Source organism: Nomascus leucogenys, chromosome 24 (assembly GCF_006542625.1).
Source record: "Nomascus leucogenys isolate Asia chromosome 24, Asia_NLE_v1, whole genome shotgun sequence".
NCBI classification, from domain to species: Eukaryota; Metazoa; Chordata; class Mammalia; order Primates; family Hylobatidae; genus Nomascus; species Nomascus leucogenys.
The window spans coordinates 12,844,701-12,868,662 of record NC_044404.1 but is presented as its reverse complement, the minus strand read 5'-3'; the positions used below and the strand labels follow the sequence as shown (position 1 = coordinate 12,868,662).

Genomic DNA, 23,962 nt, shown 5'->3' with positions numbered 1-23,962 from the left:
TTACAAAAGAGCCAAAAGTTTAAAAAGTTAAAGTTTATAAAGTGAAAAAGTTGTTTAATTTATTATCGAAGAAAGAAAAATATGTCTTATAAATTTAGTATAGCCTAAGTGTACAGTGTTGATAAAGTCCACAGTAGTGTATAGTAATGCCCTAGGCCTTCACACTCACCCACCACTTACTCATTGACTCACCCAGAACAACTTCCTGTCCTGCAAGCTCCATTCACGGTAAGTGCCATTTTTTTATCTGTACAAGTGTGCCATTTTTTTATCTTTCATATCGTATTTTTTTTTTAAGATAGTGTCTCACTCTATCACCCAGGCTGGAGTGCAATGGCACGATCTCGGCGCACTGCAACCTCCGCCTCCCAGGTTCAAGCAATTCTCCTGCTTCAGCCTCTCGAGTAGCTGGGACTACAGGCACGTGCCACCACGCCCAGCTAATTTTTGTATTTTTAGTAGAGATGGGGTTTTGCCATGTTAGCCAGGCTGGTCTCGAACTCCTGACCTCAGGTAATCCACCCTCCTCAGTCTCCCAAAGTGCTGGGATTACAGGTGTGAGTCACTGTGCCCAGCCTAGATCGTATTTTTATTGCACCTTTTCTATGTTTAGATACACAAATACTTACCTCCGTATCACAGTTGCCTACAGTATTCAGGACAGTCACATGCTGTGCAGATTTGTAGCTTAGGAGCAAAAGGATCTGCCACAGAACCTAGCTGTGCAGTGGGCTACATCATGTAGGTGTGTGTAAGTACACTAATCTAGGATGCTTGCACAACAACAAAATTGCCTAATGACACGTTTGTCAGAATGTATTCCCGTCATTAAGCAATACATGACTATAATTTATATCCTCAGAGACACACAAAAAAATTGTAAGTTGGGTGCAGTGGTATGCACCTGCAGCCCCAGCTACTCGGGAGGCTGAGGCAGGAGGAACACTTAAGCCCTGGAGTTTAAGGCCAGCCTGGACAACAAAGTGACACCCTGTCTTAAAATTTAAAGATAAGAAATTGGGCCGGGAATGGTGACCTCCAACACTTTAGGAGGCCGGGGCGGGCGGATCACTTGAGGTCAGGTGTTTGAGACCAGCCTGGGCAACATGATGAAACCCTATCTCTTCTAAAAATACAAAAATTAGCCGGGCGTGGTGGTGCGTCCCTGTAATCTCAGCTACTCAGGAGGCAGGAGAATCCAGGAGGTACAGGTTGCAGTGAGCCAAGATCGCACCACTGCACTCCAGCCTGGGCGACAGAGTCAGACTCTGTCTCAAAAAGAAAAAAAAACAAAAATATAGGCAACAGACAAACATCCTCAAACATGAAATAACAGAGAATATTGCAAAGATGAGCCCTTCTTGAAAAATCCACCTGACAGTGTAATCCAATCACTCAAATGGTGAATCGAAGTGAAAAACTCAGGAATGGAGAAGCTGTGCCAAATAAACTCATCATGAATAATAAAAAATTTTAAGGCTAACATGCCAACGGACTTATGGTTGCAGATGAGAATATAAACATTATAGATTATGACAAAGTAAAAATTGTGTAAGGAATAAAAGTCAGGAAGAGGATGAGGAGGTGGGAAAAATAATTACTCTGTTCTTCATTACAGGGAGTCAATCTATTCTCTACTGTCCAAAACTCAAACTAAGCAGATTGTGCCTTTACTGCAAGAGACAGTAGATTCTGAAATTATTATTAACCACGTACTGATTTTCATAACCTCCTTTCTTAATTTTAGAGTGTTTTTTTTAAAGGAACTGCAGTATCTTTTGCTGAAAATATATTAATCTGACTGAGGTTTGGCATTCTTCTGTTTCACTTCGGTTTCTTTTTCTGATACTTTTGATTAAAATTAAATATTATCATTTTAATGCCATAAATAATATGTTGCCATTCTCTTAAAATTCCTTCTTTGTAAGTGTGTACAGGCTGTCTGGTTACTAACCTACCCATCTTTATACAGAGAGGTTAGAGAGGCGTGTCAACCATCTAATGATAATAGTAGTTATCTATAAATGGAGGGCTGGGGAGGGCAATGTTTGTTTTCTTCCTTACACTCTTTGTATTGCTTGAATTTTAAATAATAAATGTTTATAATTTTCATTTCATAAAATGAAGTCATTACTTTTAGAAATTCAAAGATATACCAGATAAATGCTAATAAAAAGAAAGAAGAAATGGCAATATTATTATTACTTTTCTTTCTTTTTAACCTTTGCTACTTCTTGCAGGAAGGAATAGCAATATTAATGTCAAACAAATGTGAAATTAAGGGAAAAGGCATTACAAGGAATGGAGAGGTATATTCATGTGGATAAAAAGCCCAACCCACCAAAAAAACATAATATTCATGAACATTTATGTACCTAATAACATAGCTTTGACATATATGAAGCAAAAATAGAAAGAACACAATGAAAATCTAATAGATGAACAAGTATACTGGGAGATAAGATTTTAACATCTCTCAGAAATAAGGGTGATAAAAGTAAACAAGGGTACATATTATTTAAATAACACAATTAACAAGCTTAACTTACTAGATATATAGAGAACTTTATATGAAACAAACAGAATACACATTTTAAAACACCCATACACTGAACACTCTGAAAATACGTGATCATTTATTATTAGACCACAAAAAGATCTCAACAAATTTCCCCCACCCTACCCCCCAAAAAAATCTACACAAAAATAAACACTAGATAGCACACAGACCGCATTCTCCAACCATAATAAGAAACTAACAATAAAAGGTCATATTGAAACAGTTTTCCTGGAAGTCCTGTGGTCTTAGGAAAAGAACACAGCTCTTGGTGTCAGGCCACAACTCAAACTCCAGTTCTGCCACTTACCAGAGTTTTGTAACTTTGGAAAGGCCCTTAACCTCCCTATCCTCAAATTCCTCATTGTAAAGTAAGGATAAGCAAGAAATCCTCCCCTAGGGCTGTGGTGAGGATTAAACTCAAAAAAATGTGAGTCCTTTCCTTCAGGAAACATGTTAAGTCTCTGTGAAAGTATGGATGCAAAAGGTCATGGCTGATATCAAATCACAAATGCAGAGAGGTAAACTGAGGTACCAGGAGGACAATTCAGAGAACAGACATCAAATCATGATGCTCTCCACCTTCCAGATTCTTCACCTCCCCTCTGAGGACCCCTCATCTCCCTAGAAGGAGGCCCTGGAGAGAAAACAAGGCCCTTACCTCGAGAACAACTCACGCAGGCTGTACAGCGGTTGGTCTCATCCAGGTAGTGGTCAGGCTCACACTGCTTCCTGCAGTCAGCAGGCCTCTGTGGGCACTGCTGTGTCGGGAACAGCCCTGGGAAAAGAAACAGAGAAGCTCCAAGCCAGGCTGACTTAGCAAAGGCCTTACGACCCAATGCCCCACACCTCTCATCCCTGACGCCCCTCCCAGCTCCACCTCCAACCCCCGAAAACTGTCAGTCCAATTCTCGTGTTATGGATGGAAGCGCTGACACCCAGGAGGGGCAACCCTCGCCTAAGGTCTCCTAGCAGGCAAGGAAAAGCAACATAGTTATAGAGAAGAGCTGGGCCTGGGATTCTAGGGCTGCCATTTGCCAATTGAGTGACAATGACCTTGTCAGCACTATTTTTGTGTGTGAGGGTACACAGTAAGTGTATATATTTAGCACTATTAGGTTAGTAATAAGACCCACCTCCTAGGGTTCTTGAAAGGACTGTGGACTGTGAAGATAAATATGTATAAAGTACTACGGCAGTCCCTGGCACCCAACAAGCACTATATGAGCACTGGTTGTCATCATTCTCTGCAGGGGTCTTATCTCACTGCAGGAATTAGGAGAGCCATAACTTTAGACCATGAAAGTCTAGACCAAGCTTGTCCAACCCATGACTAGCCGCATTCGGCCCAGGACAATTTTGAATGACGCCCAACGCAAACTCATAAACTTTCTTAAAACATTATGAGATTTGTGTGTGTGTGATTTTTTTTTTTTATAGCTCATCAGCTATGAGCTAAAACACTATCCTTAGTGTTAGACTAAATTCACTTCTTCCATACTAACACTTCTTCTTCCAATGTGGCCCAGGGAAGCCAAAAGATTGGACACCCCTGCCACTAGGACCCTAATCCAGCCTGATTTACAGATAAGTCACCCAGCAATCGCTGCCTACCTCGCTTCCAGGATGAGCACATGACCCAAGCAGGCCAATCAGAATACTTCTTCCCATCAATATAATTGGCTCAGGATTGCCACATGACCCAAGCAGGCCAATCAGAGTACTCCACATTCCTCAGCACTGTGATTGGTTTAGTATGGGCACATGACTCAGGCATGCCAGCCAATAAGCCTCATCTCTGAGAGTTTCACAGAAGCAATCCAGAAAGATGTCCTCCGTTTATCTGCTGGATTCCTGGCTGAAAGGGCCGGTTAAGCCCAGAGCTGCCCAGGTCATCACGGCCTGTGCGTGGGCATGGTGTGGGCAGAACTTGCCTAAGAAGGAGGTAACTCAGAAGGCAGCAGAAGCCAGAGTTGGAGAGAAATGGGCTCCTGAGGACATCATTCAAACATCTGAATGTAGGGTGTCCATGGACTTCTCTGTTAGGGAGCCAATTATTTCTCTTTTGTCTTATTTGAGCCCTTCTGCCAGTTACAATGAAAGTAGACCGGGGGTTCCCAATATTTCTTGTGCCCCTAATCATTCTAAGGAAGCCTGTGGACACTGCACAGAATCATGAATTCATAAATAAAATATGTAGGAATACAGAGGAATCCAACTACATTGGAATATGGTTATCAAAGCATTAAACAAAATAACATATAGTAACAGGACAGGCACGGTGGCTTACGCCTGTAACCCCAGCACTTTGGGAGGCCGAGGTGGGTGGATCACATGAGGTCAGGAGTTCAAGACCAGCCTGGTCAACGTGGTGAAACACCGTCTCTATTAAAAATACAAAAATTAGCCGGGTGTTGTAGCAGGCACCTGTAATCCCAGCTACTTGGGAGGCTGAGGCAGGAGAATCGCTTGAACCCGGGAGGCGGAAGTTGCAGTGAGCCAAGATCGCGCCATTGCACTCCAGCCTGGGATAGAGTGAGACTCTGTCTCAAAAACAAACAAACAAACAAAAAAACTAGCTTCATGGCTGTCGCTTTTTAACTCAGACACTTCAGTAGTTCCCCAGTAGTCTTTCCAAGAGGTAAATCTGACCCCATCACTCCTTGCTGAAAACTTTTAAAGGCTTCTCATGGCTCCCAGGATGGGTCCTTACCATGGCTAGTGAGGTTCGGCTCACCTGTGTCCCCCTTGCCCTCTGATCTCTAGCCACACTGGCATCTCCCTGTTCCCCAAAGGGGCCATGCTCCCTTCTGCCACCCCAGAGCCTTTGCACAAGCTGGTCCTCTGCCAGGAATGCTCCTCTCCCCTAGTAACTCCCACTCAGCCTTCACATCATAATCAAAGCATTGCTGTCTCAGAGCCTTGGTCGCGATGCCCAGTAAAAACAAAGACTCATTTCCTTGCCCTTCAACATCTAACTGTTGTAATCACACATTTATTTGTGAGCTGAATCTTCACAGTGTCTAAATTCCCCATAAGAATGTCAGCTCCATCGGGTGCGGTGGCTCATGCCTATAATCCCAGCACTTTGGGAGGTTGAGGTGGGTGGATCTTTTTTTTTTTTTTTTTTTTTAGGCAGAGTCTTGCTCTGTTGCCCAGGCTAGAGTGTAGTGGCAGGATCTCAGCTCACTGCAACCTCCGCCTCCCAGGTTCAAGCGATTCTCCTGCCTCAGCTGAGATTACAGGCAATCGCCACCATGCCCGGTTAATTGTTTGTATTTTTAGTAGAGACGGGGTTTCACCGTGTTAGCCAAGATGCTCTCGATCTTCTGACCTCATGATCCGCCCCGCCTTGCCCTTCCAAAGTGCTGGGATTACAGGTGTGAGCCACCGCACCCGGCCCAGGTGGATCATTTGAGGTCAGGAGTTTGAGACCAGCCTGACCAACGTGGTGAAACCTCATCTCTACTGAAAATACAAAAATTAGCCAGGTGTGGTGGTGCACACCTGTAATCTCAGCTACCCAGGAGGCTGAGGCAGGAGAATCACTTGAACCCAGGAGGCAGAGGTTGCAGTGAGCGGAGATAGCGCCACCACACTCCAGCCTGGGCAACAAAGCAAGACCCTGTCTCAAGAAAAAAAAAGTCAGCTCCTTGAGGATGAGTCTTTCTATGTCCGCTCACCAATGCCTCCCCTAACACAGGGCCTCACACATATTTCATTAAAACATGTTCTGTCGACCTAATTCATACGGCATTCCCCAGCCTGCACTCCCAGGCCTCACACTGTCTCCATCTTCCCAGTCTGGCATTCTAGAACATTGCTCACTTCATGCACTCTCTACTACAGCCAGTCTGGGCATCTTGATCTTTTCTCTAGCACCCCTCATACATCCTGAATGTTGGTATGGATTAAATTGTGTCTCCCCAAAAAAATATATATGCCAGAGTCCTAACCCCCAGTACCTCAATATGTGACTTTATTTGGAGATAGGGGCTTTAAAGAGGCAATCCAGTTAAAATGAAGCCGCTAGGGTGGGCCTAGTCCAATCTGACTGGTGTTCTCATTAAAAGGGGAAATTTGGCTGGTGCGGTGGCTCACGCTTGCAATCCCAGCATTTTGGGAGGCCGAGGCAGGCGGATCACCTGAGGTCAGGAGTTCAAGACCAGCCTGGCCAACACAGCGAAACCCAACATAGTGAAACTCTACTAAAAATACAAAAATTAGCCGGGCATGGTGGCATGTGCCTGTAATCCCAGCTACTCGGGAGGCTGGGGCAGGAAAATCACTTGAACCTGGGAGGTGGAGGTTGCAGTGAGCTGAGATTACACCACTGCACTCCAGCCTGGGCAACAGAGGGAAACTCCATCTCAAAAAAAAAAAAACAGGTTGGGCACAGTGGCTCACGCCTGTAATCCCAGCACTTTGGAAGGCGAGGCAGGCAGATCACGAGGTCAGGAGATCGAGACCATCCTCGCTAACACGGTGAAACCCCGTCTCTACTAAAAATACAAAAAAATTAGCCGGGCGTGGTGGCGGGCGCCTGTAGTCCCAGCTACTTGAGAGGCTGAGGCAGGAGAATGGCATGAACCCGGGAGGCGGAGCTTGCAGTGAGCAGAGATTGCACCACTGCACTCCAGCCTGGGTGACAGAGTGAGACTCCGTCTCAAAAAAAAAAAAAAGAAAGAAAGAAAAAGAAAAGAAAAGGGGAAATTTGGACATTGTCAGGCATGGTAACTCATGCCTGTAATCCCAACACTTTAGGAGGCTGAAATGGGAGGATCACTTGAGGCCAGGAGTTTGAGACTAGCCTGGGCAACATGGCAAGACCCTATCTACAACAATAGAAAATTAGCCAGGTGTGATGTGCACATTGTACTCCTAGCTACTCAGAAAGGTTGAGGTGGGAGGATCAATTGAGCCCAGGAGTTAGAGGTTGTGGCCATGATCGTGCCACTGCACTCCAGCCTGGGTGACAGAGCAAAACCCTGTCTCTAAAACCATACAATACAGTACAGATGAAATAAAATAAATAAGAAAAGGGGAAATTTGGACACAGAGACAGATGTGCACACAGGGAGAACGCCATGTTCTCCAGGGAAGACTGGAGTTATGCTGCCACAAGCAAGGAGTCCCCAGTCCGCAGCCAGGGACCAGTACCAGTCCATGGCCTGTTAGGAATGGGGCCACACAGCAGGAGGTAAGTGACGGTGAGCGAGCATTACCTCCTGAGCCCCGCCTCCTATCAGATCAGTGATGGCATTAGATTCTCATAGGAGCGCAAACCCTATTGTGAACTGCACGTGCAAGGGATCTAGGTTGTGCACTCCTCATAAGACTCTAATGTCTGATGATCTGAGATGGAACAGTTTCATCTCAAAACCATCCCTGACCCCCCTTCGTGGGAAAAATCATCTTCCACAAAACCAGTCCCTGGTGCCAAAAAGGTTGGGGACCACTGGTTTAAGCCACTCAGCCTGCGGTACTTTGTTACAGCAGCCCCAGCAAACTAACACAAATGTTCTTCCTGCAGGCTAAGTGGCTTCTCCATCTCCACTTCCACCCACTGGGAACCCTTCACACCCAGCCAGATCAGGCTGAAATACCATTTTCTCATGGAACTTTCCTGATCATCTGACCCCACCCAGATCCTTTCTCTGGGTCCCTTTAAAACTACCCTCTCAGAACACCCAGAGCCTGCTCTGCCAGGGTGTGGCAGGCCAGACCTACCAAGATGTACCACCCCAGGAGCAGCTCCACCAATGGTTGATGGGCATTGGCATATAAATACCCCAGCTCCCTCACCCTCAGCTATTCTGCACTGGCTCCCAGAGGCCCCCAGAGGGATTAAGCCCGAGTTGCCCACAGCAGTAACTAGCTTTCTAACACAACTTTATAAGCTGCCTTCCCTTCCCTCTGCCACTTCCCTACTTCCAAATTGGTGTTTCCAGGCATCACCAACTGTACTCAGATCATTGCCTCAAGGTCTGTGCATCAGTCTGCTCAGGCTGCCATAACAAACTACCACAGACAGGGTGGCTTAAACAACAGAAATTCATTGTCAGTTCTTGAGGCCAGAAGTCCAAAATCAAGGTATGGGCAGGGCTAGTTTCTTCTGAGCTCTTTCTCTTTGACGTATAGATGGACTGTGTTCCCCATGTCCTCCCACAGTCTTGTCCTTGTGTATATCTGTGTCCTAACTTCCTCTTATAAAGGCATCAGTCATATTGGATTTGGGCCTATCCTAGTGAACTTATTTTAACTCAATTGCCTTTTTAAAGACCCCATCTCCGAATAAGGTCACACTCTGAGATTCTGGGGTTAAGACTTCAACATAGGAATTGGTTGTGGGTGGGCGGGCACGATTCAGCCCATAACAGTCTACTTCTGGAGGAATTCAAACTATGGCATCCCCTTTTCTTATAAGCAGATAGAAAAGTCTCAAACTAGTATAATATTTGTCTTATTGAGATTGAGTTTGTGAGGGCAAGATGATAGCTGCCCCTCCATGGTTGAATCTCTAGGGTCTGATAGAATGCAAATACACGAAACATATTGGGTGAATCAATGAATGAATGAGTGGGTAGATGGGTGGGCAAATGGATGAGTGGGTGGGTAGGTGGATGGGTGGATGGATAGATGAGTGGGTGGATGGGTGGGAAGATGGGTAGATGGGTGGATGAGTAGGTTGGTGGGTAGATGGATGGATGAGTGAGTGGGTAGGTGAATGGATAAATGAGTAGGTGGATGAGTGGGTGAGTGGATGGATGAGTGGGTGGGTGGATGGATGGATGGATGGGGGAAGGGTGGATGGGTGGGTAGATGGGTGGATGGACGGATGGGTGGAGGAACAGTGGATAAGTGAGTAGATGGGTGGATGGGTAGATGGGTGGGTGAATGGATGGATGGATGGGGAAAGGTGGATGGGTGGATAGATGGATGGGTTAGGGAAGAGTAGATGAGTGGGTAGATGGATGGATGGGTAGATGGATGGATGGATGGATGGATGGATGGATGGATGGATGCAGACCAGTGATATAGGGGCTTTTCCTCACTGTAAGCTCCCATTCTTCCTCCTTTGAAACGATCTTAGCACAGATACCCTCTGGAGTATCATATATATATATATATATGCATGTCACCTCCCCTACTAGTGGGTTGCTCCCAGGGGGCAGGACCTTGTCCTTCTCTCCCCCAAATGGGTTATTTCCAACATATATAGGGTTATATCCAACAGAGCTCAATAAATGCTTGCTGCATTGGGCTGGTCCTATTTCCTTCTACTGCCTTCCATTTCCTCCCTTCCACACCCACATACTTCCTCCTACACAAAAGAACCCTGGTGGATTTTTCAGGCTTACAGAAAGACAAGACTAGGATGTACCTGCGAGTGGGATGGGTAGGAGAAAGAGGCTGATCTGACTTCAGCAGAGGGAGGTGCCAGGGGGACAATGGAAGCTTGGCCCTGTGAGGCAGCAGCTGCCTGTCACAGAAGAGTATGCAGGGCAAGCCAGCCATATTCATTCATTCACCTATTCTTTCAAAAACTGAGTATCTACTATGTGCCAAGCCCTGGGCTCAGGGCTGGGGATCCTGCAGGAAGACGATAGACAAGTCATGACACACGGAAGGAGTGTTGGGAAAGTGGAACCATGGGAGACACCAAGAGCCCAGAGCCAAGACCTTTGAGCTGGCTTGGGGTCAGGGAGGGCCATCCCTCCATCCATCCATCAAACGTTTATTTCTCTTTTTTTTTTTTTTTTTTTTTTTTGAGATAGAATCTCGCTCTGTGGCCCAGGCTGGGGTCAGGGAGGGCCTACACTTAAATGAACCCTGAGGAATGCACAGGTGTGAGTCAAGCACACAGGAACAGTGGGGGGCCAGGAGGTGCTGTGAGGGGGCTCTGCTGGGACAGTGTCGGAGGGCACAGGGGAGCCCAGCACACTCAGCTGAAGCCCAGGATGAAGAGGGACTGGGCGGGGGTGAGGGAGGGGGAGGCGGCAGGGGCAGCAGCTGTCATGCTAGGTAGACGTGTCCATGCACGGAGCTGGGCTTTACCCAAGGGCAGTGGAAGCTGGGGGAACCCACAAACCCCTCCTCCTCCTCCTTCCTGTTCACAGCCTTTGGAGGAACCCTCAACTCCTGGGACAAGATGGAATACACCTGCCATGCTCCCTACCTAACACTTGGCCTGGCCTCACATCCTTCCCCTGAACCTGGGCAGGCCTCAGACATCTGCAGGAGAGACCCCTTCCTGTGGGGAGTGAGTCTGCACACAAAGGGAGGGTGGTCCAGGAAGATGGAGAACAGGAAGGGCTCTGTAGCCCCCGCATTAGCTCTTCACTCGTAAACTCTTCTGCCTCCCAAATTCGAGGCCTTGGAGGTCAGTATCAACCACAGCTGAAGAGCTCAGGAGACTGCGCCGGGTGGTCATGTTCATGGCCCAGCTGAGCCACTGATCCACATGTGGCCTTGTGCAAATCCCTGAACCCCCTGATGTCCAAGTTTCCTCTCTGGGTTTCTTATCAGGATTGAAGGAACTAAGGTGGGTAAAGGGCCCAGCACAGTGGCCAGCACATAGCGTGCTCCATTGGTATGAATCGTGGCCATTGTTATGAGTCAGTGAATGAGCTCCCCGTCACCAAAAGTATGTAAGCAAAGGGCTGGGGACCTGCTCTCAGGAATGCTGGAGAGGGCATCACAGGCCTGGGTGCAAGAAGGGATTCGATGACATCTACAGTTTTCAATCTCAAAGGTCCCTCAGCTTCCTTCCTCCACCAACCCGCCCACGTGCAAACCCAGCCACACAGCTGAGTGCTGGCTGCAGAGGGCGGGCAAAATGTCAAGAAATTTCCCCAAGAGATCAAAGAAGGGGTTTTTGTGGGTTTTTCTTTTTTCTTCTCTGGCTACCAGGAAGCACAAGGTCAATAAAACACCAGTGAAATGCCCCACCCACCATACCAATATGGAGTATTCAGCCCCAGCCAGCACTGGGCCTTGAAGAGGGGAAGTGGGGAGAAGGGAGCCCCCTCTTCCTAAGTCACAGCTTTTAAGTGGAGGGAGCCTGGGACCTGAGATGTCATTTTTCTCTCCACCCACTCCCCATCAAGGCCCTGCCAGGCTGGGGTCAAAGGGGCCAGAAGAGGATGAGAAGGAAGTGTCTTTCTCCTTGTGGCTGGGATTGTGGGTCCCATGAAAAGTCATAGAGCACTGTGGGCCACTCCATTCCAGAGGATAAAAACCACAGCAAGCGGACCCTGGGAGAACTGAGTGGGAACCACCACTAAGCATCAGGCTAGCAAGGGAAGGCCTCATGAGGAAGGGGTTCCAGAATTGCAGCAGGAAGGGACGGAGGGGAGGGCATCCCACATGGGGACAGGCATGTCCAAAGGCCCAGAAACTAGGCCCGGCACAGTGGCTCATGCCTGTAATCCCAGCACTTTATGAGGCCAAGGCGAGCAAACCACTGGAGGTCAGGAGGTGGAGACCAGCCTGGCCAACACGGTGAAACCCCATCTCTACTAAAAATACAAAAACTAGCTGGGTGTGGTGGCACATGCCTGTAATCCCAGCTACTCAGGAGGCTGAGGCAAGAGAATTGCTTGAACCTAGGAGGTGGAGGTTCCAGTGAGCCAAGATCGCACCACTACACTCCAGCCTGGGCAACAGAGTGAGATTCTATCTCGAATAAATATGTAAATAAGTAAAAAGGCCCAGAGACTTGAAAGCATGCAGCAGTTCCTGTAGAATGGCCAAGGGAGAAGAAGCTGGAAAGGTGAAAGGTGACCCCATTATAAGAATGAGAAGCTGGGCGTGGTGGCTCAAGCCTGTAATCCCAGCACTTTGGGGGGCCAAGGCCGGTGGATCACCTGAGGTTGGGAGTTTGAGATCAGCCTGACCAACATAGAGAAACCCCATCGCTTCTAAAAATATAAAATTAGCCAGTCATGGTGGCACGTGTCTGTAATCCCAGCTACTCAAGAGGCTGAGGCAGGAGAATCACTTGAACCCAGGAGGTGGAGGTTGCAGTGAGCCAAGATCACACCACCGCACTCCAGCCTGGACTACAGAGAGAGACTCTATGTCAAAAAAAAAAAAAAAAAAAAAAAGAGAGAGAGAAATAAACGTTTGTTGGATGGATGATGAATGGATGAATGAATGGATGGAAGGAAAAGTAGATGAGAAAATGGCCAGAAGAGGGGTAGGTATATGGATGGGGGGGTGAATGGGAGGATAATTGGAGGGATATGGGAAGGGGATGGTGCTATGGACTGAATTGTGTCCCCCACAAAGTTCATATGTTAAATGTGTTGAAACCCTAACCCCCGGTGTGACTGTATTTGGAGATAGGACTTCTAGGAGATAATTAAGTTTAAATGAGGTCATAAGGATGGGGCCCTAATCCAGTGGGATTGGTGGCCTTATATGAAGAGGGGGAAAGAGAGAGACAGAGAGAGAGATCGATCTTCCCACCATGATAAGACTGTCATCTGCAAGCCAAGAAGATAGCCCTCACCAGAAACCAAACCCTACAAAAACCTTGATCTTGGACCTTCAAGCCTCCAGAACTGTAAGAAATAAATGTCTATTGTTTAGGTCACCCAGGCTATAGTATTTTGTTATGGCAGCCCCAGCAAACTAATACAGATGGGTGGATGGATAGGGGCTAGATGAGAAGAAAAATGGAAAGGGGATGGGAGGGGTGGGTTAGTGAGTGGTTAAAAAGATGGGTGGGTGGGCAGGTACATGGATGGATGGGCAGGTGAGGGGGGCAGGTACTTGTATGGGTGGGTGGATGGCCGATCAGTGAAGCACTGAAAAAACCAGGGGACCCACCTGATGGATCATTCAAAATCAACACTAAGCCAAAAATAAAAGCCAGAAAGTCCAATAGCACCCAACCCATTACTTTCGCCCATACAATGACTACTTTGAATCATTGTTGGAAATACAAATCAAAATCAAATACAAAACATCAAATTCTTTCCAAAAATGTTTCCCTCTGTCCTTTGGTGGCCTGAGCACGAGCCTGGTCTGAATCTCATGGGGGAGTTAAGAGGCCACAAGTCTAGGAACTGACTGACCTGGGTTCCCGCGCAGCTCCAGTGGAATACCCCTGATGGCCATAACCTGTCACCACCCTCCAGACAGCACAGCTGGGTGGATGGGCCCCTCCGCCCCCACTGTCGAAAGCCCTCCAGACGATGCCCGCCCACTTGCAATGGCCTCAAAGCAAGAAGTGGCGACAATGAACCAGACAAACACAGACTCCCTCCCACCCTTGCTGGCACAGCTAAAGGCTGATGTCCCCGTGACAGTCTCTGTTCCTGGAGGTCAGAGACCACGAGGGCATCGTTATGTCCTGCCCCGCCCATCTAAGACCACTGGTTATGCCTCGAGGCTTTTGATAATAACCACAGGGGCAGAAATGCCTCATGACCCTATTCCAGCTGCTTATCTCCTCAGGCCTAAGCATCATCTGCAAAATGGAAAGAACGACACTCACCCTAGCTCCAGAAGGATTTCCTGGTAATCGACTAGAAGTCAATCAAGGTGCTGGGGGTTGGAGAGCATTCCAGAAAGGGAGCTCTGGTCCGGGAGACTGGTCTCAGAGAAATCTATTGTCCAGGTTGTCCCGGGATAAACGTGTGTTCTGAGCTAGGGCAGTCAAGAACTGCAAAGAGGCCAGGCATGGTGGCTCATGCCTGTAATCCCAGTGCTTTGGGAGGCTGAGGCAGGAGGACTGATTGAGCCCAGGAGTTCAAGACCAGCCTGTGCAATATAGTGAGACCTTGTCTCTATTTTAAATACAAAAAAAAATTAGGCCAGGCACGTTGGTTCACGCCTGTAATCCCAGCACTTTGGGAGGCTGAGGCGGGTGGATCACCTGAGGTCAGGAGTTCGAGACCAGCCTGGCCAATATGGTGAAACCCTGTCTCTACTAAAAATACAAAATTAGCTAGATGTGGTGGTGCATACTGGTAATCCCAGCTACTTGGGAAGCTGAGTCAGGAGAATCGCTTGAACTTGGGAGGTGGAGGTTGCAGTGAGCCGAGACTGTACCATTGCACTCCAGCCTGGGCAACAAGAGCAAAACTCCATCTCAAAAAAAAAAAAAAAGAGAGAGAGAAAAGAAAGAACTGCAAAGGGCTTCCAGGCCCCAGAAATGAAGGGTGGTCAGAGGATGTTGACAGCCCAGGCTTTGAGGTCTCTGAGCCCTGGGCCCCAGCCCTGATCATTCCACTATCTCCCAACTGTGTGACCCTGGTCATCAAGGGAAGTGGCTGGAACTTAACCTTGCCAAGCCCCAGTAGCCTCATCTGCAAATTGAGTGTAATAAAGGATCATTGCAAGCACTTAATGAGATGATGCAGTGCATATAAAGATCTCCAACTCATGGATAGTAAGTGTCCAATAAAGGGCAGCTCTAAGTTAAAAATAAAAACTCATGGAGATGGACGTTCTTGTGGCAGCAACAAACACAGTCTCAATTCTACAGCCCTAGCCTTCCGAGAGAGTCCCTGGACTCTGTGACGCTAGGAATGACCTGCAGAAAACTGTAGCCAATTATGACGATGATGGGTGGCTCTAATTTCCCCACTCATCAATCCCCCAAGAGGGTCATCAATTGAGGACAAATTTCCCCCTTCTCCCCACCCCCAATGCCCCCACTCACCCGTGGGGCAGCGGTAACAGCACCTCCTGACAGCCTTGTCATAGTAGTGGCTGGGGTTTCCATGACAGGTGTCCTCGAAGGGTCGATCCTGGCAGGTCAGAAAAGCTGGTGAGGCCAGGTGGATCCCAGATATCCATACTCCCTCTGTCCCCACCAGTCCCAGGAGGCCTGAGATGGAGCTTTGTATTATAGGAGAGAAATCAGGACGAGAACTCCTGATTCCACAAACCCACACCGCCCTTGGTCTTCCCCCTGCTACTCCAGCTCAGGCCAGAAACTTCAGCATCTCCCTTGACTCTCTCCTCTCAAACAACCTATCAGCAAATGCTCCTGGCCCTTTTCATACCATAATCATCAGTACCTTCACCTGGAGCTAGTCACCCTCCCCTCGCCCTGGGATTAACATAGTTGCCTCCTACCTTGTCTCTGGGATGGGCCCAACAATACAAATTTCTGATAAACGTATTTGTTGAAGTCTAACACACCCGTACAAAAAAGTGCACAGATCTCAAGTTACAGCCAACTGCATTTTTACAAGATGAATGCACCAGGCAATCAGCACCCAACTCATCAAACAGGACCTTGCCAGCCCCAGCTCCTCCGTCATCCCCCCTCCCACACACTCCTCCCAGAAGGCTGATTTCTATCCCTCTATTAGTGTTGACTGCTTTTGGATTTTACATAAAGTAGAATTACACAGTCCGTTCCCCTGCAATCGGCCTCTTTAATTCAGCATTATATTGTGAGACTCATTCGCAGTGTTGCAAATAACAGTTGCTCATTTCTGTCCATTGCTTTGCAGTATAGCATTGCACAAATGTGCACAATTTGTCTAGTCTACTCTCTTTTTTTTACTTTGTTGAGACAGAGTCTTGCTCTGTTGCCCAGGTTGGAGTGCAGTGGTGCAATCTCAACTCACTGCAACCTCCACCTCCTGGGTTTGAATTATTCTTGTGCCTCAGCCTCCCAAGTAACTGAGACTACAGGTGTGTGCCACCACGCCCAGCTAGTTTTTGAATTTTTAGCAGAGACAGAGTTTCACCATGTTGGTCAGGCTGGTCTTGAACTCCTGACCTCAAATGATCCACCCACCTTGGCCTCCCAAACTGCTGGGATTACAGGTATGAGCCACCACTCTGGACCTGCTCTCGACAGACATTCCACTTTTTGGTTATTATGATAGTGCTGCTGGGAACATTCCTGTACACATGTTTTAGTGTCCAAATGTACATGCTTTTGTTGGCTATATACCTAGGAGTGGAACTGCTGGGGCATAAGGCATGTTCAGTTCTGATAGATTCTCCATCCAGGCTTCTAAAGTAGTCGTACTAGTAGGCACTTCCCTGCAGTGTCTGAGAATTCCAATTGCTCCACATCCTTGTCAGCACTTGGTGATGTCAGCTTTTAAAACTTTAGCCATCTTGTTGGATCTGTAGTGATACCTTATTGTGGTTTTTATTTGCATTTCTCTGATAAGTAATGTTGTTGGGCACCTTTTCCCATGTTTATTAACCATTTAGGCATTCTTTTTTGTAAGATGCCTATTTAGGTCTTGTGGCCATTTTTTTTTAATTGGGTTGTCTGGCTTTTCTTGTTGATGTGTGGGGTTCTTTACATATTCTAGATACACGGCTTTTGTTGATTATTTGTCCTGCAAGTATCTTCTTGCATCCTCTGGCTTGCCTTTTCACTTTCTTTATGGAGGATTTTGATGAACAGACATTCTTAGCTTTAATAAATTACATACACTAATGTTTTCTTTTATGGTTAACGCCTTTTTTTGTCCTGTTTAAGAAATATTTGCCCACTCAGTGTCACTTATTCTCCTACATTAACTTCTAGATGAGATTGTTTAATCGTTCATATTCAAGTTTCATTCTTGTGCATGGTGTGAAGTAGGGGTCGGAGAGGCTCACTCTTTTCAGGAAGGTGTGGTTTTTGTTTTGTGGGTTTTTGTGGGGTTTTTTTTTTTTTTTTTGAGACAGGGTCTCACTCTGTTGCCCAGGCTAGAGTGCAATGGTGCAATCATGGCTCACTGCAGCCTCAGCGTCCCAGGCTGAAGTAGTCCTCTCTGTTGCCTCAGCCTCCCACGTAGCTGGGGCCACAGGCTTGCACCCCCACACCCAGCTAATGTTTTATTTTTTTGTAGAGATTGGGTCTTGCTATGTTGCCCAAGTTGATCTCAAACTCCTGAGGTAAAGTAATCCTCCTGCCTCAGCCTCCCACAGTGCTGGGATTACAGGCGTGAGCCACCTGGCCCGGCCTCAGGAAGATGTGTTTTTAACAAGTCCCCCGTGTGTTTCAAGGGTTCTTTGAAAGTGAAGCCCCATCATAAGAAAGGGTTCAAGAGAGAAAATTCTTTGTTGAGATTCCAGGGAAGGAGTTTTGTCTTTCCAGATGGAATGACAGGGGAACACCATTGCACTTTTCTGGGGTGATCCAGGATGTGAAACTTCTGGAGTGGAGCGAAAGGGAAAAGAAGGGAAGCAGAAAGTGAGGCAAGAGGCAGGGAGGGAGCCTTGTAGCATTTCCATGTCTTCAGCATCCAAGATGGTGCCTGGCAGAAAGGAGGTGGCCCCTGGTGCAATGTGGGGCTTTCTTGGTTTAGGGAAGGGAAGCAGAAGCCACTTTCCCCCAGGAGAGAGGCCTGGCTGGCCTAAGGGGCTGCCTGACCCTTCTCTCCACTCGAGGGAACAGTGAAGCTTCCAGCATGTTCAGGAAGCAGCAGAGAGCAGCAGCGTGGCTGGAAGGTGGATAAATGGGGTGTTGGTTACATCATTCTTTTTTTTTTTTTTTGCATGTCTGAAACATGTCGCCATATTAATTTGAAATAATACATGAACCTGATATTTGCCCAATAGTCACATGGCGCTCGAGTTGTCTCCCTTCTCATTTAATCCAGAGCCCAGGGCCTTGAGGACACCCTCCTCCCTCCAGCAGGAGAGAAGAGTGTCCAGGGAGGAGAGTGTCCTCTCTTAAGTCACCCAGAGAGCTCCTGGTAGCCTCTTCAGGGGGGCAGGAACCTGCCAGGACACCCGAAGTGCTCCTAACCCACAGCATATCATCAGGTGAGTTCAGTAGCCTGCGCCTGGGGCTGGCTGGAGGTGTGAGGGCTCACTGGCAAGGCCTGCTGAGTATGGGAACATTCTGGGTCCTTGTCCTTGGTCTCCCCTCCCGGCCTGCCTGCTAATCTCACTGACAGCTCTGGAGTCTAATGGGGACCATGGGCCCAGGCCCTGCTCACTCTGCTGGGGCCTGGGGCACACCTGGGGGGCTCTGGCTGCTTATGTTTCCCTCCTGCCACCACACCTGGGTCAATGGAGGGGTAGGGGGCGCAGAGAATGGGGAGCCCATGGTATTGCACATTACTCCCTCAAGTCTGGCCTTGGGTGCCTGCTTTCACACAACTCCTCCTTTACACACTCCTAGCTCTTTGGGGCCAGATCACTACCCCATGTTACAGATGAGGAAACTGCAGCCCAGAGAGGTGTAGCCACCTGCCCAAGATCACACAGCAACTAAGTGCAGAGAGGTTTGAGCTTCACTGTGTCCCCAGTTCTCCCCCATCTCTGGGCCACAGGCTACCCATCTTTAAAATAAAAAAATCCCAGGGCCGGGCGCGGTGGCTCACACCTGTAATCCCAGCACTTTAGGAGGACAAGACAGGAGGGTCAGCTGAGGCCAGGAGTTCGAGACCAGCCTGGCCAACATGGCAAAACCCCGTCTCTACTAAAAATACGAAAAAATTAGCCGAGAGTGGTGGTGGGTGCCTGTAATCCCAGCTACTCAGGAGGCTGAGGCATGAGAATTGCTTGAATCTGGGAGGTGGAGGCTGCAGTGAGCTGAGATCGCACTATTGCACTCCAGCCTGGGCAACAAGGGTGAAACTCCATCTCAAAAAAATAAATAAAAATAGATATTAAAAGCCCAAATATCCTCGAAAGAGCATTCCCAGGAGAAACAAGCTTGACCACTCTGCTATCAAGTTCCCACTGACCACCGAGTCTGCCATGAAGAAGACAGAAGACAACAACACACTTGTGTTCACTGTGGATGTTAAAGCCAACAAGTACCAGATCAAACAGGCAGTGAGGAAGCTCTATGACATGGATGTGGCCAAGGTCAGCACCCTGATTTGGCCAGATGGAGAGAAGAAGGCATATGTTCCACTGGCTCCTCATTACAATGCTTTGGATGTTGCCAACAAAACTGGGATCATCTTGGCTGGGCGCGGTGGCTCATGCCTGTAATCCCAGCACTTTGGGAGGCTGAGGCCAGCAGATCACCTGAGGTCAGAAGTTCGAGACCAGCCTGGCCAACGTAGAAAAACCCCGTCTCTGCTAAAAATACAAAAATTAGCCAGGCATGGTGGTGCATGCCTGTAATCCCAACTACTCAGGAGGCTGAGGCGGGAGAATCCCTTGAACCCAGGAGGCGGAGTTTGCAGTGAGCCGAGATCGCGCCATTGCACTCCAGCATGAGCAACAGAGACCCTGCCTCAAAAAAAAAAAAAAAAATAGAGAATTAAAAAATAAAGTAGTGATAATAATATGTGTATACATAAAGAGAGTGAGAACACAGGTGTACGAAGCCACACATGTAAATAGCGTCTAAAGGACACCAAATGCTGGGAGGTGGTGGCTTCTTTTCAACAATAATTCTCGGTAAATCCATAGCTTGCCACCGGAGGGCAGTCTTCTTGCTGTGCGGAGGGGCCGTGGGATCTCAGCTGGGATGTCCAGCCTGTGCCTCTCAAATCCCCTTGGAAGGAGGAGCAGAGGACTTGGGGACCCATTTTCCATGTGGGGCTGAATGAGGAAGGGGCACCCCCTTCCCCTTACACAGGCCCTTCACCTGTCCCAGCTCCTGGTGGAGAAGGAGGCAAGGGCCCAGGCGTCTGCCCGCCGCCCAGAGAAGTGTGGCCCTGTGAATTTCCAGGCCCACCTTGCCTGGTTCATCAGCTCCCGCTGCCCTGGGGAAGAGAGAGAGGGGAGCTGGGATGTGCTCGGGCCCCTGCCTGGGAGGGAAGAAGGGATCAGAAAGCGAAGAGTGGGAGGGGGAAGCCCAAGGACTGGAGGGGGGGCTTTTGGGTGGAGTTCCCCGCAGGTTCAAGGCAAAGTGAGGTGTCCACAAGGTAGTGAGCTGTGCAACCGGAGGCCCTCGGGCCTACCTTAGTGACATCAAGATAAAGAGAGGGTGGCCTAAAACCTTACCATTTTCAGGTCTGTCTATTTTCAGGTTGGTTTGGTTTTCCCTACAAGACCAGTTAAAGTTCACTTTCAAAAAGCCCCACCTGGTCTCAGCCGGACCATACCTGTGGGAGACGAATCTAGAAGTTGTGGGGTGGGCGGGGAGTCAGATCAAATGCAAAATCCCCGAAGGGGCCAGAGCTGAGCAGGGCCAGCGAGGTAAGCACCCCTCCCCTCCCTGTCTCCCGGGGATCTCCACCGCTGTGCGCTCTATTATTCAAGGTGAGGCCCCGGGCCAGCAGCGGGGGCATCACCTGGGAACTTTCTCAAAATGCAGAACCCCAGACCTCCCTAATTGGAATCTGCATTTTAACAAGAGCCCCATGGAGTTTGAGATGCGCTGGCCTAGCAGAAGCTGAGCAGAAAGAAGTGCAAATGCTGGAACGGTTTGCTTTCCATAGCAAAAGTAATTCTAATAGCCAACAGCTGTCAACCCATTTTACAGATGGAGAGACTGAGACATAAGGATGAGAAATCTGCCCAAAGTCACACAGCTGGTCAGTGTTAGAGCCAGGATTTGGCATGTGCTCTGATCGCCAGCTTCTGCGGCCTGGGGTTGGGGGTGCTGTAGTCCAGGGCTCTGAGATCCCTGCTCCCCACTCCCCATGAGACTGAGCGTTTTTTTGTTTTTGTTTTTTAAGACAGAGTACTCGCTCTGTCGCCCAGGCTGGAGTGCAGTGGCGTGATCTCGGCTCACTGCAACCTCTGCCTCCCGCGTTCAAGCAATTCTTCTGCCTCAGCCTCCCAAGTAGCTGGGACTGCAGGCGCTTGGCACCACACCTGGCTAATTTTTGTATGTTTAGTAGAGGCGGGGTTTCACCATGTTGACCAGGCTAGTCTCGAACTCCTGACCTCAAATGAGCCACCCACTTCAGCCTCCCAAAGTGCTAGGATTACAGGCGTGAGCCACCGTGGCTGGCCGAGACTGACTGCTTTTTGAAATGCTTGCTTCTCCCTGGCCCCCAACCTATCACTAGTTCTGTCTGTTTAACCTGCAGTTTTACCTCCACATCTACCAGCTCTTCCTCACTTTCCCCCCATCTGGACTTGACAGTGGCCACCTGAGGGTCTCCTCTCGTCCACCCCATCCACCACACCCAGCTCACAGTGCAGACACCAGACTGATCTTTTGAAAACATGATCTACTGTCTTCCCCTCCATCCTACTGAAGACCCTCAGATGGCTTCCAACCCAGCTATGAATAAAGCCCAAAGTCTTGTGTTCGCTTCGATAGCACGTACACTAAAATTGTAGCAATACAGAAATTAGCATGGCCCCTGCATAAGGATGATACGGAAATTCATGAAACAGTCCATATTAAAAAAAAACAAACCCAAAGTCTTAACAGTGGCCCAAGAGGCCCTGCCCTCCTGGCCTGCCTGTGAAGCCCCTGGTACTCTCTCCTACGAGCCTCCTCTTTTTGCCACTGGCACCCCATGGGCACCCCACTCCCTGCAGCAGCCTGTGTGTGCTGTTTCCCTGCCTCCACTGGTCCCTAAATCCAGTGCACTCCCATTCATCCTTGGGACCTCACTCATGAGTGCCACTTCCTCTGGGAAGCCCTCTCTGATCACCGCCATCCAGGTCACTTGCTGTGTCCCTACCGGAAGCTTTAGGGGACTGTTGGTTTCCCTGCTCACTAAGGTTGTTGGCAGAATTCAGTTCCTTGTGGTTGTAGGACTGAGGTCTTGTTTCTTTGCTGACAGCCAACTAAGGGCTGTTCCCTGCTTCTAGGGACTGTGGCATCCTTTGGCTCATGGCCCCCTTACTCCATCTGCAAAGCTGGCAATGGTGGGCTGAGTCCTTCTCACATCACATCTCTCTCTTTGCCTCTATCATCTCTCTCTAACACAGCCAGGAAGGGTTCTCTGCTTTTAAGGATTCCTGTGATTAGATTGGGCCTGCCCTGATAATCCAAGATAATCTTCCTGTCTCAAGATCCACAGTCTCGGATTCCAAGGATTAAAATGTGTGGACATTTGGCAGGGCGCAGTGGCTCGCACTTATAATCCCAGCTCTTTGGGAGGCTGAGGCAGGAGGATCACTTGAGCTCAGGAGTTTGAGACCAGCCTGGGCAACACTGCAAAGGAGAAAAACCCGTCTCTACAAAAGATACAAAAATTAGCCAGTTGTGGTGGAATGCACCTGTAGTCCCAGCTACTCAGGAGGCTGAGATGGGAGAATCTCTTGAGCTGTGGTTGGACCACTGCACTCCAGCCTGGGTGACAGGGTGAGACCCTGTCCCAAATTAACAAAGTAGAATGTATGGACATTTTAGAGGACTATGCGTCTGCCGCCACACCCTCGCTCCTAAGCAACCACTAGACTATACCACCACATGCCGAACTCGGTCACCTCCTAACTGTAGGACTCTGAACCCCTCTCTCCACACTCAGTGCTCACTTGAGCTGCAGACCAAGAGACTACCTGAAACTAAAGTCATCCTCCTCCCCCTCTTTAAACACACCCACAGGTACACAGGGTCCATCCCTGGCCACAGGCAGCACCTCTCACAGTTGTCCCACCTGCAAGCAGGTGCTGAGTTGAGCTTCCCCCAGTTCCTGCACAGCTGAGAAAGAGCGTGCAGGGCCCCATGCTGCCTGGCCCCAGGGTTGGAGATAAAACCCAAAGACAGTGGACATGGAAACAGCATAGAGGGTGGAGCCTGGAGTCCCTGGCTGGAAGGAACTCAGGGACAGGCAAGCACCTTGAAATGATTTTTGTGTAAGAGTTGAAGAAAGAAGAAAAAAATATGAAAAACGGCTTACCAAAGACAGGTTTATTTTGGAGAATAAAACAGTCTGGGCACAGTGGCTCACACCTGTAATCCCAGCACTTTGGGAGGCCGAGGCGAGCGGATCACTTGAGGTCGGGAGTTTGAGACCAGCCTGACCAACATGGTGAAACCCCATCTCTACTAAAAATACAAAATTAGCTGGGCGTGGTGGCTCATGCCTGTAATTCCAGCTACTCAGGAGGCTGAGGCAGGAGAATCGCTTGAACCCGGGAGGTGGAGGTTGTGGTGAGCCGAGATCGCACCACTGCACTGCAGCCTGGACAAGAAGAGTGAAACCCCGTCTCGAAAAAAAAGAAAAGAGAGAGAGAATAAAACCGAGAAGGCCTTCTGGCCAATTTCGGTCAGCAGCATTTTTTTAATGGACTAAGGGTGTTTAAGGGTTCTGGGATGGGGAGCTTATCGCAGGCTAGGAATGTTTCTGTGTGGAGGAGAGTTTTACTGTGTGCTGGGAATGTCTCTGGTCGGAGGGGAGGTTATCTTGGGGCTGGCATGTCTCCAGTCGGATGGGGGTGTTTATCTTAGGCTTGGAATGTTTCTGGTTGGAGGTGTCATTTGTGGTTTATGGTCATGCTGACATTAGCCGTTAGGCTGATGTTTTGGGGCTGGATTTAGGCGGTTTTTAATCAAGGAGAATTTAAAACGGCAATGCTTGTCCAAGATGGTGACGCTCCTGCTCTGACAGT

At 48.6% G+C, this 23,962-nt stretch overlaps 1 protein-coding gene and 1 non-coding gene across 3 annotated transcripts in view; one reads left to right on the top strand and one right to left on the bottom strand.

Moving 5' to 3' along the window:
* TNFRSF8 (TNF receptor superfamily member 8) overlaps nt 1-23,962 on the bottom strand; it is a 79,857-nt gene that overhangs the window by 44,472 nt on the left and 11,423 nt on the right. The window contains exons 2-3 of one of the 2 annotated variants that reach the window (XM_030805471.1): nt 15,234-15,321; nt 3,219-3,335 (exon numbers count right to left, since the gene is read on the bottom strand). In XM_030805471.1, the coding sequence (XP_030661331.1) occupies nt 3,219-3,335; nt 15,234-15,321 (205 nt within the window). The remainder of the gene's footprint in view (nt 1-3,218; nt 3,336-15,233; nt 15,322-23,962) is intronic. The other variant, XM_030805472.1, reaches the window with a different exon arrangement.
* On the top strand, nt 21,701-21,804 carry LOC115833092. The gene has a single exon (XR_004028542.1). It is a non-coding gene; the product is annotated as a U6 spliceosomal RNA (small nuclear RNA).